The sequence below is a fragment of the Larus michahellis genome, chromosome 6 (genome assembly GCF_964199755.1).
Source record: "Larus michahellis chromosome 6, bLarMic1.1, whole genome shotgun sequence".
Taxonomy (NCBI): Eukaryota; Metazoa; Chordata; class Aves; order Charadriiformes; family Laridae; genus Larus; species Larus michahellis.
Genome location: NC_133901.1, coordinates 22,263,882 through 22,277,467, shown reverse-complemented (window position 1 = coordinate 22,277,467; position 13,586 = coordinate 22,263,882). Strand labels below are relative to the sequence as shown.

The window sequence follows — 13,586 nt, the reverse complement described above, 5'->3', positions numbered from 1 at the left end:
TCATTTCTGTTGGAGAACAGCTGCCAGGGCGTTACTTGCCCACTGAGGGGTGTTACTTGTCCTGCGATATGTTTTCATGACCTGCAAATGCCACGTGGTCTTCCCTACTGTCCTGAGTCACGTTTTAGATGTATTTGCCTAGGTTACATATGGCGTGGTATCTTGCAGCTCCATAGATCCAAATATCCTTCCAACCTGAACCATTCTGTGATTCTATGGTCCTCACGTACATTTTACATGGTATGTTTTGTTTGAGAAAAAAAAAAACGATAAGAAATAATTATCATTTTGAATTTTAGGATGGATTTTCCGCTTGCAGCTGCTCCGTAATGGTGAGGCGATCTCCCATGAGTGATGACTAGTTTTAATTTGCAGGTAACTATGGGCCCAGTTCCATGCTCCCAGTCACAAAAATCTCCAGCTGAGCATATCGATTTTCTTGCACGAGGCATGGTTTTGTACTCTGTAGCATATGTTGTGCTTGCGGGGAGCTGGCATAAAGAAGCATAATTCTGATTATTCCAGACTAACTTGAGCATCCACTTAAAGGGAGAGAGGCCCAGAGGCGTGGAAGTGCGACACGGGGGCCTGAAGTGCTCTCTGAAAAGTTTGAAACATTTCTATAGCCTGACTTCACTGCCAGCCCAGTCCAAAACCATAGCCAAGGTTTTCAGATGTGACTCATGTATCTTGGAGTTTCCATTTCCCACGTTCAGGTTAAGCCCGGTTTTTTGAAAGCATTGAGCATCCCCTGCTGGAAATCAGACCTCTTCCAGAAACCTCGAATACTCAAAAATCAAAGCAATGATAATAAAATTATTGGGCTGCGTACAGCACAGCAGAGGTTCAGTGTGTTGCCCGGGTACCTGGCTCCCCGCAGCCGCCGAAGGTTCCTTTTGGCAAGGCTTGGGGGGAGGCGGTCAGGCACAGACAGGCAAATGGTCCTTCAAAAGAAAAAGGATGCTTAATGGACATTATTAACAAGTTAAACAATCACCTGTTAAATAGACTAATCAAATAACTTTCTCTGTGCCATCATTATCTAATTAGATTATGAAACCTGAGAATGCTTTAAATGTTAATTGATTTTTGCCATCTTGTTTTCTTTTTGGGAGGTTGTGCGGCTTGCTCTGCCCCCCCTCCCCCCCCCCCAACAACAACTGCCTCGCTGCACCCGGCGTGAGCAAAACTCACTGCTCAGAGGTGGTTAAAAGGCAGCGTTTAATTAGTCATGAGTGTAAGGCCAGATTCCATTCAAGCATAGAGAGCGGCCAGCTTTATATTCTCTCACGCCCAGCTACACGTGGGGCTGGTGAACGTTTCCACGGGTTCTGCCCTCCCTGCTCCCGCTCCAAACGCTGCCGGCCGTGTCCGTGCCTGAAGGCAGCCCGTGTCCCCGTGTCCCTGTCCCGCTTGGCTCGCTGCCATGCTGCTTCTCCCATGTCCCTTTGTCCCCGTCCCGCTTGGCTCGCTGCTGTGCTGCTTCTTCTGTGTCCCCGTGTCCCTGTCCTGCTCGGCTCGCTGCCGCGCCGCTTCTCCCCATGCCAGTGTCACAGGGGGAGCGCCAGGGCCGACTGCAGTCACCTCCTCGGGCCCGTCCTGCCAATCGGCTGGGTAATTGTCATTCTGCCGGAGCGCTGCTGCCCAAGCGCTTGCAGAAAAACAGCTTTTTCCAGAAGTGACACGTGTCAGCTGCCGGTGACGGTCTGGCGAGATGCGGGCAGCCGGGAAAGCAGCTCCCGGGAGGGTGGTGGGGCTGGCCGCTGCCCAGGGATGCGTTCACTCATGGCTAGTGTGGCTTTATGGGTGCTGCGGCCGTGCCCCCGCAGAGCTGTGTGTGCGAGGCACCCCCTTAGCCCTTCTGCACGGGTGAAAAGGGGTTTCCTTTACAGTATGGGTGGGTTTTGGTTCTGGGGGACGTCCCAAAGTGGGGAGCACAGCCACCTGCCTGCTGGTGTGGTATCACCCCACGCACACGGGTGCCCCAGCACGGGCACGCCTTGCCCTTGTCTCCAGAACGGGCTCAGGAATAGCAGATTTCAACTGTGCAATAGCTTGGAGACAAAATTCACGCTTTTCAGAATAAGTATGGAAATTTTTCACCATTGCTTGTTTTGGGAATGTACCAAAATGGGCCTCCGGGTTCCTCTGTTCAGCTGCAGAGCGGTGCCAGCTGGAAGGAGGGGGAGGTATCCCCACGGCTAAAACTGGGGGGTGGGGGGCACTCCAACCAGCCCCGCAACGAATTTAGCCAACGAGTAATTAGCCGATTGCTGCGGCGTAGGCCTGAGGCGTTGCTGTAGCAACCTGTGCCAGCTCCTGCGCCTGCCCTCGCGGGGGCAGCTCAGCCCAGGAGCCCAGGCCGACCCAAGGACGGAGCGGTGGCCCCGCGGGGACAGGTCAGGAAGATGGGGCTGACAGCAGCGCTCTCCCCGGGGAGCGCGTGGCCAGGGCGCGTTAGGAAATTGTATTAAACACAGATTTGACCATCAAACTTTAGAGGCTGAGCTGGTTTGTCCAATTATTAGAACTTTATCAATTTGTGCAGCAATATCTTGTCCATAGAACCCTTCCGTTACAAGAAGGATGTTTCTTTGCATGGCTAAGCATTTGCAGATGAAAGTCATTCAAAGCAAGACGTGACCTGGCCTGGCAGAGCAGCACCTGCAGGACACCGACGCCAGCTCCGGCGGCTGCCAGCTCTCCAGGCTGGAGTGAGCAAGGCCCCTGTAGAGCGTGTCACGTGTGCCACCACGTTAAGCTGCTATTCGAATGCGTAGGAGAAAACGCATTCAAGTAGAGTATCAATCTCAAACCTTCTGCTGAGCCTGAAGCAGTAGGACTGGCCAAGTAAAGCATACGTAGGCTATGGGTAATTCAGATGCCTAAAGGTCTAAATGTCTAAACTTTGAGAAGAGTGAAAGTGGAGAAATTAAAATCAAAACCAGGGAAAAATATACATTTACCTCTTTGACTAAAATGGGGCAGCCAATTGAGAATTAAATAAGGAGAAGGCCAATACAGAATAAAATTTCGACATTAGACCTATACAGGTCCTGCAGAGTTACAGGAGCTAAATGATCAAAAGGGCAAGCCAGCAAGACAGAATCAACACGCTAAAAACCATTTCCTTTTTATTCGCTTTTAAACCCACTGAAATATTCTTTTTTTTTACCTCATTAAATTGTGCAGATGGATTCAAAAAAGAATTTGCACCATATCCTTTGCACCATAAAGAAGCAAAAAATGTAAGTCAAAGTCAGAAATCAGGCAAGGACTCGGGGCACGGCAATGTTCTTGTGCAGTGGCAAGAGGAGGAGTTTGGCATTGACCCTGACTAGTGCTGCTGTGCTTTTGCCCAGCTATTTTTTTACGGGATGAATAAATCCAGCGTTGCTGACATCGCTAACAGCAAACCTGCCCTGGAGATTCCTGCCCTTATGGACACCTGGGCTTCAGGCTTGGTGTGGGGATGATGGAGCTGCGAGCTGCTCTCACCCCCGGGTTTTCCCACGAGTTACGTGTCGGGGTGGGCAGGCTGCTGTGCTTCTCCTCCAGCCCGTCCCGGCGAGGCTGGAGATGGGGTGCAGCATTGCTGGTCCTCAGCAGAGTGACGGGGTGCCTTGTGGCAGGCGGGGGGAAGGTGCTGCAGCTGGCAGATGCATCCAAGGGGGGAGCAGAGCATCATAAGGATGGAAGTCTATGGGGAAGGAGGAGTTATGATGCCAGGCAAAAAGGAAGGGTGTTTGTTTGTTGCTAAGTAGTAATAGAAAGACACTTTCCCCACCCAGTCTTGGTCCTCTGCCTCCATCTCCTCCTCCCCGAAGCTGCAACCTGTGGCAGCCCAGCCCCGCTCTGCCCAGCGCATGTGGTGGGACGGGGCAGCCCCAGCTGGGGCCAGCGGTCCCCGCCGCGCTGGCACAGGGCGAGGGTGTCGCGGTGCTGCTTTGGGGCATGTTGATGGGAAGCTGAGGGCCGGTACTTGTGCTCTGCTGCTTGGGTTCAGCCCTGGCCAGGGGAGACTCGGTCTTCTGGCAGGGGGGCTCCTGAGCCACCGGCAGACATGACACACGGCCAGCTGCAGCGTGCCGCAGAAAATATCCACGCACCTACTGCTGAGGGATTTTCTAGGGCAAAATGTTGTGATTTAGAACAAAAAAATATATATATTTAGTTTTACTGGAGTAGCAATGAGTCCTCTGTGTTTTTTTCTCTCTCTAACCTTCAGGGGAGCAAGAAAGCAGATCTGGCAAGTGAGACAGCTACCGCCATCACTGAACAGCTTTTCTAGCGATGCAGGTGTCGTTTTTTGATGAAAATTTTCACAACATGCCTTCTCCGCTCGCAGCGTAGCCCCTTCCCCAGGGACCCCCCGCGGCAGCCAGGTACGTGCACCAGTATCTCGCGTCACCGGGCAGGGCAGGGCGCTGCAGAGTGTCGAGCAGTGCCAGGATAAAGAGTTCTGGATGGTCCCAGTTCTGGATGAAGCTGCTCCACAAGGCTTCTGTGTTTTCTTCACGTGTGTTCTGTTGCAGTGCTACTTGGTATGCAGTTCGTACAGCCCACTGAACCAGCGCACGCTCCGGCACTCGCGCACGGGGATTGTCATTCTCGCAGCTGCCGGGAGCCTCACCTCTGTGCTCGGGTATTTCTCCTGATGAAAAGGTTCGGATCGGGCTGAAGGTGAAGACAGCTAGACCTACTTCAATGGCCCTACAAAGTACAAGCAGCTAGGTGTGAGAAGCTCTGTCCTTTCTGTTAAATGGCTTCATCTTAGAAGCATTTCAGAGTGAAAACTGGACAGCTATAGTTTCTGTCGGAGGCACCGCAGGGAAAGCTGGCTAGCCAAAATCTGTAGCCTAAGAGTGTGCCACAGGGACGAGGCACTGAGTGTGTGTCCCACCCGTGAAGCGGCAGCACCTGGGACCTGCCCCAGATCTGGCAACGCAGGTGCACATCTCGAACCCCACCAAATTTACAAATACATGGTTGCCCGTGGGTCCCAGGGAGGGAATGGCAGCGGGAGCAGCAGTACGAGGTCGTGAGGCAAACGCCGATTCCTTGGAAGACTCTGGTACAACACAAGGTCGGTTACAGCGGGGTGTGGGGTCGGAGGAGCAGACATCTTCAGTTGCAGGCGGGTAAGCTGATTGCTGAGCTGGCAAGTGTCCCCTGCCCACCCAAACCTGCCAGCTGCAGGATCAGCAGCGATATTATCATTACACACCAGTGCTGCTGCTGCTCCGGTACCTGAGCCACTTGCTGAAGAAACAGAAACATAAATTTGAAACCAACGCTGGAGGGCTGCCCCTATGTTTTAAATCCTTGGATGACTCTAAAATGGTGGGGGATTTGTATTTTGGTTCCAGCGGTTTTGCTCACAGCACATCATCTCCGGTGAGGGGCACCTGCACTGTTATTTAAGCCTGGGTCCAAGCCCGTTTCTGAGCCCAGCTTTGCCCACTCCTTCCCATTTGTATATTGCGATGTCCTCAGCAACATGCACCTCTCTGGAGGGGAGGAAATAACCTCAACATAAGCTGATGCTTGTTGGTGGTGCAATCCGTCCGGGCTGGAGAGAGGGCAGCCGCCACCCACCAGGAGCTTTGCCGAGACTGATGCCGGCACGTCAAGCCCAGTGTCAGCAGCCCCACAGCGGGCAGGGGAAGCACAGCAGGGCCGATGTGCTCCTCCCCTTGCACTGTGATTTCAGGAGAGATCGTGGCTGCTGTGGGCTTTGTTTGCAGCCTGAAAACTCAGATTTGTGTTACCTCTCTGCACGCAGCCCGAATTGCGCAGAGGCCTCTGGAGAGGTCCCCGAGAGGTGATGGCAGGGCTGCCTGTGACTCCCACAGCTCCCAGTCCCCAGCCTTGTGCCACTGGAAAACTTAGCGTAGCTGTGTATTCATGCAGGTCTTACAGCAAGTCCTACCTGCCCTTGCTGAGGCACGGCGTGCTGCTGTAGGTCAGAGCGGCAGCGAGCACAGTGTGAACCGCGGGAACCACTTGGTCCTTACGCAGCACTTTTTGAGGATGCTGCTCCCCAGACAGCAGCATTGCCCCCACGGCAAAGCTCCTTGCTGCATCCCTGTTTTTCTCTCACTAGCAGCAGTTTCTGCCCAACTTTGCGGTAGCTGCTGGGCGGCAGATCCTCCCCAAGACCTGATGGCTTCCTCGCTGTAGCCCTCCTCTGAGACCCTCTGGAAAAAATATAACCATGTCATCTCTTACTTTGAGCATCTCACACCAGCTTTACTTCCTTCCACCTGCCTCTGGTTGCGAAGCCGGGAAATGCATGTGGCCGACAGGTTCTTATTTTCTCAGATATTCCTGAGTCACTGCTGAGCCAGTGGGAAGTGTTTGAATGGTCTCAAAGCGAAAGGTTTGTTAAACTATTTTCCTGCTGGCTTTCTCAGTTTTATATTTTGAAGTAAGTTAGAGGTGGGGGGAGAGGCTATTCTGCAGTTTTATGCATTTTATTGCCAGCAGAAGGATTGCTTTAGGTACTAGGCGATGAGGGCAGCGCGGAGGATTGTGTTCCCCTTCCTAATGCAAGATTCATGCCCGGCCTGTCTCTCCTTACGTTCGTGGATGCTGGTGCAGCCACTCCACTCCAGCAAACCTCCCCAAGCACCCAGGAAGGGGCAGCGAGCTCTGCTGTGGGCCTTTGGGAGAGCTTTAGTTTACCTGCTCGTCCACCTCAGCTGTTGGTGTACCTTGTTAATACAATACAATACCTTGTTAATACAATGCGCTAACTCAGCTTTCATTTGGAAATCTACTTTTCCTTTGAGAAATTGCTCATTCTTTTCCAGATGCGAAGAGGGAAAATGAATAATTCACCCAGCGTTGAGGGAGGGACGGATTGTTGCCCAGCAAAGGACAACGTGTCCCTCTGTGCCGCAGAGGTGGTCGCTGGCCTTTTCGGGTAATGCAAAGGAAACGGGATCCAGGTGGATTCTTCCTCCCTGGTCCGTTTGGAGGAACCCAGAGCCTGAGGTAAGCCGGGGTGGGGGGGGAGGGTTGTGCGATGAGGTAGCGGTATTGTGTTGACAGTGATTTGTGCCGCAAGTAAAAGGCCCGGCTCCGCTCTGAAACACGAGACCTCGAATCAATAAATTATGGGCCTCTCTCTTAATAAATTGCCAGCCCGCTCCAGCCCTCCCAGCGCAGGGAGCTGGCCCAAGCCCTGCCTGCAGCAGGGACTCCTATTGTCCAGAGGTTTTAAGGGCAGGGTCTGCCCATTGCTGGCTCAGGAGCTTCTCCGCAGGGCAGGAGGCTTGCTGCACGGCGTGGGACCATGGAGGGAAACATGCACCTCCTCCAGGTCATCCGCAAGATGCGTTCCCAAATCAACAAGCTGGAGAGGGAAAACAGGGCCCTGAGAGGAGAGCTGCAGGTCTGCAGGCAGAGCGTGGCGCCGCTGGAGAGAGGAGCAGCAAGAGGAGGTGGGAACGGTGACGTGAGGAGCCTCGCTGATGATGGGGAAGGACCAGCTGGCCCTCCAGCATCCCTGCATGGAAACATCGCAGCCGGTCCTCCTCCCGCGCCAAAGGAGCAGACAGGTACTGAAGAGCCAGGGCTGCCCATGACGGACCTCCCATGATGGGAGATGAGCCACCGGCCGTCTGTCTAGTCAACTTGATGGGAGTGCTCTGGCCTCCTTCAGTGCCCACACCCAAACCCGCCTTAACGGGGTGTCTCACTCTGGGGTCTTTTGATGGGGTACATGCATCCCCCAAGCTGCGTGTGGGATGGAGTGGAGAATGTTGCTGCTGCTCAACTGAACTGTTGAGAGTTCAACTCAAAGAGTTCAATTTCTCTTTTCCTAAGCAGAATTTGCCTTACTGCTTTAAGATTTCATGGGCATGGACTATCTCGATAGAGTTTTGCCCATGCCAGTCCCCTGTCTGTTTCAGACAGAAAAGCACCAACGGTTATAATTGTGCCGTAACCTCTATTACCTTAGTAAAAGGTGAGAAAAACTCTACAAATAGTAACAAATAGTGATGCATTGCATACATCGCACCAGATGTGCAGTTTCTTTTTGCAGATAATGCAGTTAGTTTAGGCTGAAGGAGAGAGGGGCCAAAGGAATACCATCTCTTCACAATTTTATCAGAGGGGAAAAATGGGAATATTCCTCAGTTATAGAATTCTGGCTGGGGCTTCTGGAGGATTTAATGAAGCAGGAATTAGAGCAAAATGTTGTTTTGTGAGAAGCGGTTATCTAGAATTGGATGTGTTTATTGGCAGGGTCAGGCTGTTGGGTATCGTATGTTCTTGAGGCCTGTCACCTCCTTGTCTGGTGTCTGTCACATCCAGGCCACTGGAAAACTGGTTCCCTAACGCAGCTTCTTGGCATTAGCATGGTGTGTGCTATGAGTTGCAGCTGCCATTACAGTCCATGTGCTCCACAGGTCCTGTGGCCAACCTAGCCTCAGCTCTGAACCAGCCTCCTGGAGAGGTCCAGGCCGTGGAGAAATGCCTCTACAAGTTTTGAGACAAGTCTGTGAAAATGAACGAGATGAGAGGCTGAACAGTACTCGTGGGTTTGCACGAAGCTATGAATAACGCCTGCTTGCCAAGCCCACTGAGCCCCGTGCTCCGGTCACTAACCTGAGGGCCTCTGAAACTGGGGCTGTTGGTGGCTGTGGGTGCCGTCAGCTTGGGAATGGCCGACTGGTCTTTTGGCAAGCGAGGCAGATGTGCAGAGTGCTTTCCAGCCACGTGGCTTTTCCTCTCCAGCTGCCATCCAGGGGAAAGGCTGGGACCCAAAGGGGCAGTTTGGCCTCTTCTGCCTTTTGGCCTCCTCACATACAAAACTTTTTTGAGCCAAATGAAAGTGATTAAAAATACATGGGGGATATCTGAATTCTCATTATTATTGTTCCTAGCTCTGCTTTTGTCTCTGCTACTCAGATACCACCATGACGGTGCGGCGCTACCCCACTCCTTTGCCAGCGCCTGCTTCTTCTGCCGCGCGGTCCCAACAGAGGCCCCCGAGCAATGGGCTCCCGGAGGTGCCGGGCCGTGCCCCGCCACCAGCCCCTCCTGCCGCAACACAGCTCGACAGCGGGGAGGAGAAGGGGCTCCAAAAAACACTGGCCAACTGCCTCTCCAACAGCCATTCCAGGAAAACGGAGCTGTTTCAGGGGCATGTCTATAGGTGCAGGTGGGTTCAGTTTGCCTTCAGGGCATCGGCTTCCAGGGCTAGCTGCCGGTTTCACCCAGTAATTAATACATATGGACGTTGCTTTGGGTTTTAGTTCGTTATCAGCAAAATTTTTGATTGTTTGAATGTATATGGGCATTGAGCAGATGGGAAAGATGTCCTGCTCCTCCTTGCAACATGTCAAGATCGTCAGCGTTAGCAGTTTAGATCTGCTATAGAAAGGAGAGGGGAGGGGGAAGGGGGTTGAAATCTTCTCCACTTTAAAGCCAGGCAGGGTTTTGCAGATTGACAAGCTAAGCTTGAAAAGGCTTTTTAAACTTTGAACAAAAAGCATGGAGATATCGAGGAACTCTGAACTATGCTTTTGAACGTGTGGTTAATATGGCCCGTGGATTTATACACACTGTATCATCTTTCCCCTGCAATTGAAGCATTACCAGTTAACGCTTTCAGCCTTGAGAAAAATATTCTCGGGACAGCTTCTAAATGAAGTGAAATGGCTGCTGGACAAGCCCTGGGCGTCTGTGGTCTCTGATGAGAAGCTTTCCCACACAGGGCAACCATCAAAGGTAGAAGCACCAGTAATGAGAGTGCGATACGTGATATCCCCAGTCACTCCCGGTGCCGATACACGCCCTGGGAATCCATTTAGATTGCTGATTTTAGCACTGATCGTGTCGGGCTGAAAAGAGAAAGGGTCCAAATGTCCTTGAAGCCAGGTGTGTTTGAACACGGAGAAGCCGGTGGGTCTGCCTGCCCACACACGTCCCGGGACAGGACTCCCGAGGGCTGTAATGGCTTCTGCCGCCTGCACTGACGTCCCCGTCCGTGTGGCCCTGTGTCGGCTGTCACCCTGTACCCCCCCCACGGCACCGCGTCCCCGGAGCGGAGCAGGCACAGCCCCTCACGCCCCCCGGGCAAACCCGGCCAGCAGCCCCGCTCCTCACCGGCACTGGGAGGGGACCACGAGGTCAAGTTTTCACAGGCACCTATGGTTCCTTGTAAGGGCGTTTGAGGGTCAGATGTTTTACAGCATTTAAACACCTAAATTTAGTCCCTGGCAGGGATCTGGGATCGTTTTCAAAAGCACCCTGACCCTGTAACTCTGGATTTCAGCCTATGCTCCGCTGGGTTCAGGGAAACTTAAGACTCTCGGTGCACATAAACGCCCCTCGTGTGTGTGTGTGTGTGTGTGTGTGTGTGTGTGCGCGTGTGTGTTAGGAAACACGGGGTCAGTCTGCAGGAGCAGGAACGGCAACGGCAAATTCTGCTGCTTTCTCCTAAGGGGAAAGACAGCTTTCAAAGCAATCGAAATAGCGACATAGATCAATTACAACTAATGCCTCGGGACCTACGGGTTTAAGAGCATCCGTTACCCAGTGGCCAAAGGAACGGCGCTTGTTATTTTATTGCTCTCTTTAGAGCTGCCTTGTCAGCTGGGAACGGCAGTGAGTGTGGCACCATGCCCCTCGGCTGCTCAATGTTGCTGCTTTAGGAGCAGGAATGGCTGTGGAAAGGCCTTTTACCTACCCCCCTCTACAGCCTGGGTCATATCCTGAAGGTTAAAGCTTTGTGTTTCTTATATGGCAAAAAAATTTATATATTTTCTGGTCGAAATGGTGGATGTTTCCCTTTATATACACAAAGGTCTAACACAGAGGGAAATCTTTGTAAGCTTTTAACTAGTGGGATAATTTGTGGCAATGAGTTCAGCAAGCTAATTAAGCTTAATTTTTTACAGTGATGACATTTTTGCTTCCCAGCATGCTGAGCCGTGACAGGTTTTTCTCTTTGTTTATTTTAGTTTTCTCACACCTTGTTCCAAAACTATAATCCTGTATGTGACGTTGAATATTTCTGCTTTAAAATGAACTCTTTAGAGGTAGCACCTTGGATTTATCTCGAGTGCAGTTGTGTCCAAGTAATAAAATGACAGCCCTGCTAATAAATACTCATTAATTTGCATGTCTATGACATTTTCATTCATATATGCTAAAGCATTCTTTATACCATGACTCCCACTTTCTTGGGTAAATAAAAAAGACTAAATATTTTAATACACTAGGCAGGATAGGGGAGGCTGGGAATTGTTTTCAGGACTGTTACAGTAAAACTACAAAATGCACAAGGCACATTTAGTACAAATGTCACCACTGGGGTGTTCAGGCGTTTCACCTTCCAGTGGGACAGGTCTAACTGGCAGGTGAGAAGGGGCAAGGAAATCACAGACACCCCCCTGTAACCAACAAGAAGTACTTCCATAGTTTCATGGCTTTCCTTTCTCCTGTTCCCCAAGGGCCGGAGTGAGCTGCCAGTGATTGCAGAGGAGACTCAGAACGAAAAGCAAAGCTCTGCAAAACCCAGTCCTCTTACTTGCCAAACAACTGCTTTGGGGACACATAAAGGAGCCTGTCCCTCTGTTTTCACAGTCTGACAGGGAGCCGTAAGGATGGGTGGAAAAAGGCAGATGCTTCCAGCAGACAGGCAAGCCATGCTCGGTCCCGTGGGAAGACCGTGTGAGCTTTGTCCCAGCGGGACATGAATTCCTGCCTCCGTGCGGCGTGCAAGCGCTGAAAGCATTTACCTTTTGCTTGCTGGGGTGGTTTTATTTAGTTTCTTTACATATTTTATACATTTTTAATCCTCATAATGCTTTCTTGTTTTTCTCCAGGGGTAAAGTAAAGGCCGTTAGTTTCCTCTTACCAATGGATATGTCATCATATGCTGAAAATCGGGGTTCTCTCAAAAGCCCACAGAATCAAAGCACAAAACGGTTAACCACCATCACTGAAAAGGACATGTGAGCTGGTGAATTTTTAAAGGCCCATTGATTCTTGAGATAAATTGGCCTTAAATGATAGCTACGTGTCAGGTTCCTTTCCTGCAAAACGCTTTGGCAGGGTGCCTGCGGAGAACCACCCAGCCTGTGTTGCGGGTCACTGGCCCCATGTTTAGCAAGGAAATGGAAGCCACGCCGAAGCCGCCTGGAAGACGGAGCACCGTGATGAAGCCACACGATAGCAAAGGTTCCTCCACACAGTAGCTTCTGTGCAATGTGTCTGAAGGATGCCTCACCTTAGGACTGCTGTAAACAGGACGTTGAAGCCGATTTCGAGGTGTTTGTCACAAACAGTGGAAATCATGTTGCCACTTGTGTTTGCCGATTCCCTTGTCAGAAAGGTATTTGATGTGAGTGACAAAATGAGAGCTGTTAAAGAGCCTGTCAGGTTTTCTCTGTATGTGAAGCTTTGAAACTTAACGATACTAACACAGCAAAGTTAGCTGAATCTGTAATGCCCTCTTAACATCACTCTGAATTTCTACAAAGCTTGGCAATGACTCTTTATGTCCATTTGGGGTTCATCTCTAAGGGGGCACAGGGGAAAGTAAGTGCTAATCAGTATGTAAATGTGACTGCAAATCTGTTTCTGACTTGGTGTGTTCATCCGGTCAGAGACTAGACATCATACACCAGATCAAAATAGGAAGAATTTTTAATATCAGAATTTTTCAGGAATGTCTTCCAAGCGTGGCTGGGATCAAGAATCATTAGCAGAAATTCAGCAAACGGATGCAAAATAAATGTGAGAGAGAAGTACAAACTGCTTGTAAAAAATGATGAGTACTTGCTAGCTCTAGTCATATGAGTAAAGACTGTGTCCCACTTGTTTATTTTGATTACAAGTACTTATGGACCAAAAATACTGCACAAAATTGCTGTTTCTTTATGTACAGGCAGCACTGAAAATTGGATTGCACAGAGAACGCATGAACAGTAGGTGTTCGTACTAGTAACTTTAAAGAAGATGTTCATCTCATTGTCTATTCTTAAACTCGAGGCTTCAAAAGTGAAAGCAGAGACCTGGTGGAAAAAAATCCCCTCTGGATTATCCGTAATGTTGTATAAAAATCTGTGCTCCTTTTCTCATTTTGAAATGCACCGTTTTGTATATTCAAGTACATTTCTAATAGATTCTCACCAATGAAGTAATGATTTCACTTTCAATGCTATTTTATTTGTGGATTTTATTTTCAGCTTGGGTCCATAGAGAGTTGCATTGTAATGGCAGAAGTAATGAATCAGTGATTTCCAGCAAATGAGGTTACAGTTTGGAAAGTCTACTGAACAGCTCGTTTTAGAAGGCATTTACAGGGAAGTGGTTTGTAAATGTTTTAATGAAAGCTCCATTGCCAGAAACAGGACATGGCATATGTGTTCAGTTAAGCATCTAAATCCAGTCGATTTCACTTAGCAAAGTAACAACAAATGTCTTTTAAAATCTGGCCCCTAGACCTTTGAGTTACCTAAGGTCTATGAAAATTCATGGTGGAACACCAGATTTGGTGTTTGTAATGGGATTTCGGATTCCATATGCGCTAGAAAGCTTTCAAAAATCTCAACTTTTAAGTT

The 13,586-nt window shown here is 50.3% G+C and overlaps 1 protein-coding gene across 1 annotated transcript; it reads left to right on the top strand.

Moving 5' to 3' along the window:
• Nucleotides 1–7,300: 7,300 nt before the first annotated feature.
• Nucleotides 7,301–11,979, top strand: CCDC195 (coiled-coil domain containing 195). The gene is made up of 3 exons (XM_074593032.1): nt 7,301–7,565; nt 8,923–9,175; nt 11,847–11,979. The coding sequence occupies exons 1-3, from the start codon at nt 7,301–7,303 to the stop codon at nt 11,977–11,979; spliced, it is 651 nt and encodes a 216-aa protein (XP_074449133.1).
• Nucleotides 11,980–13,586: the final 1,607 nt, after the last annotated feature.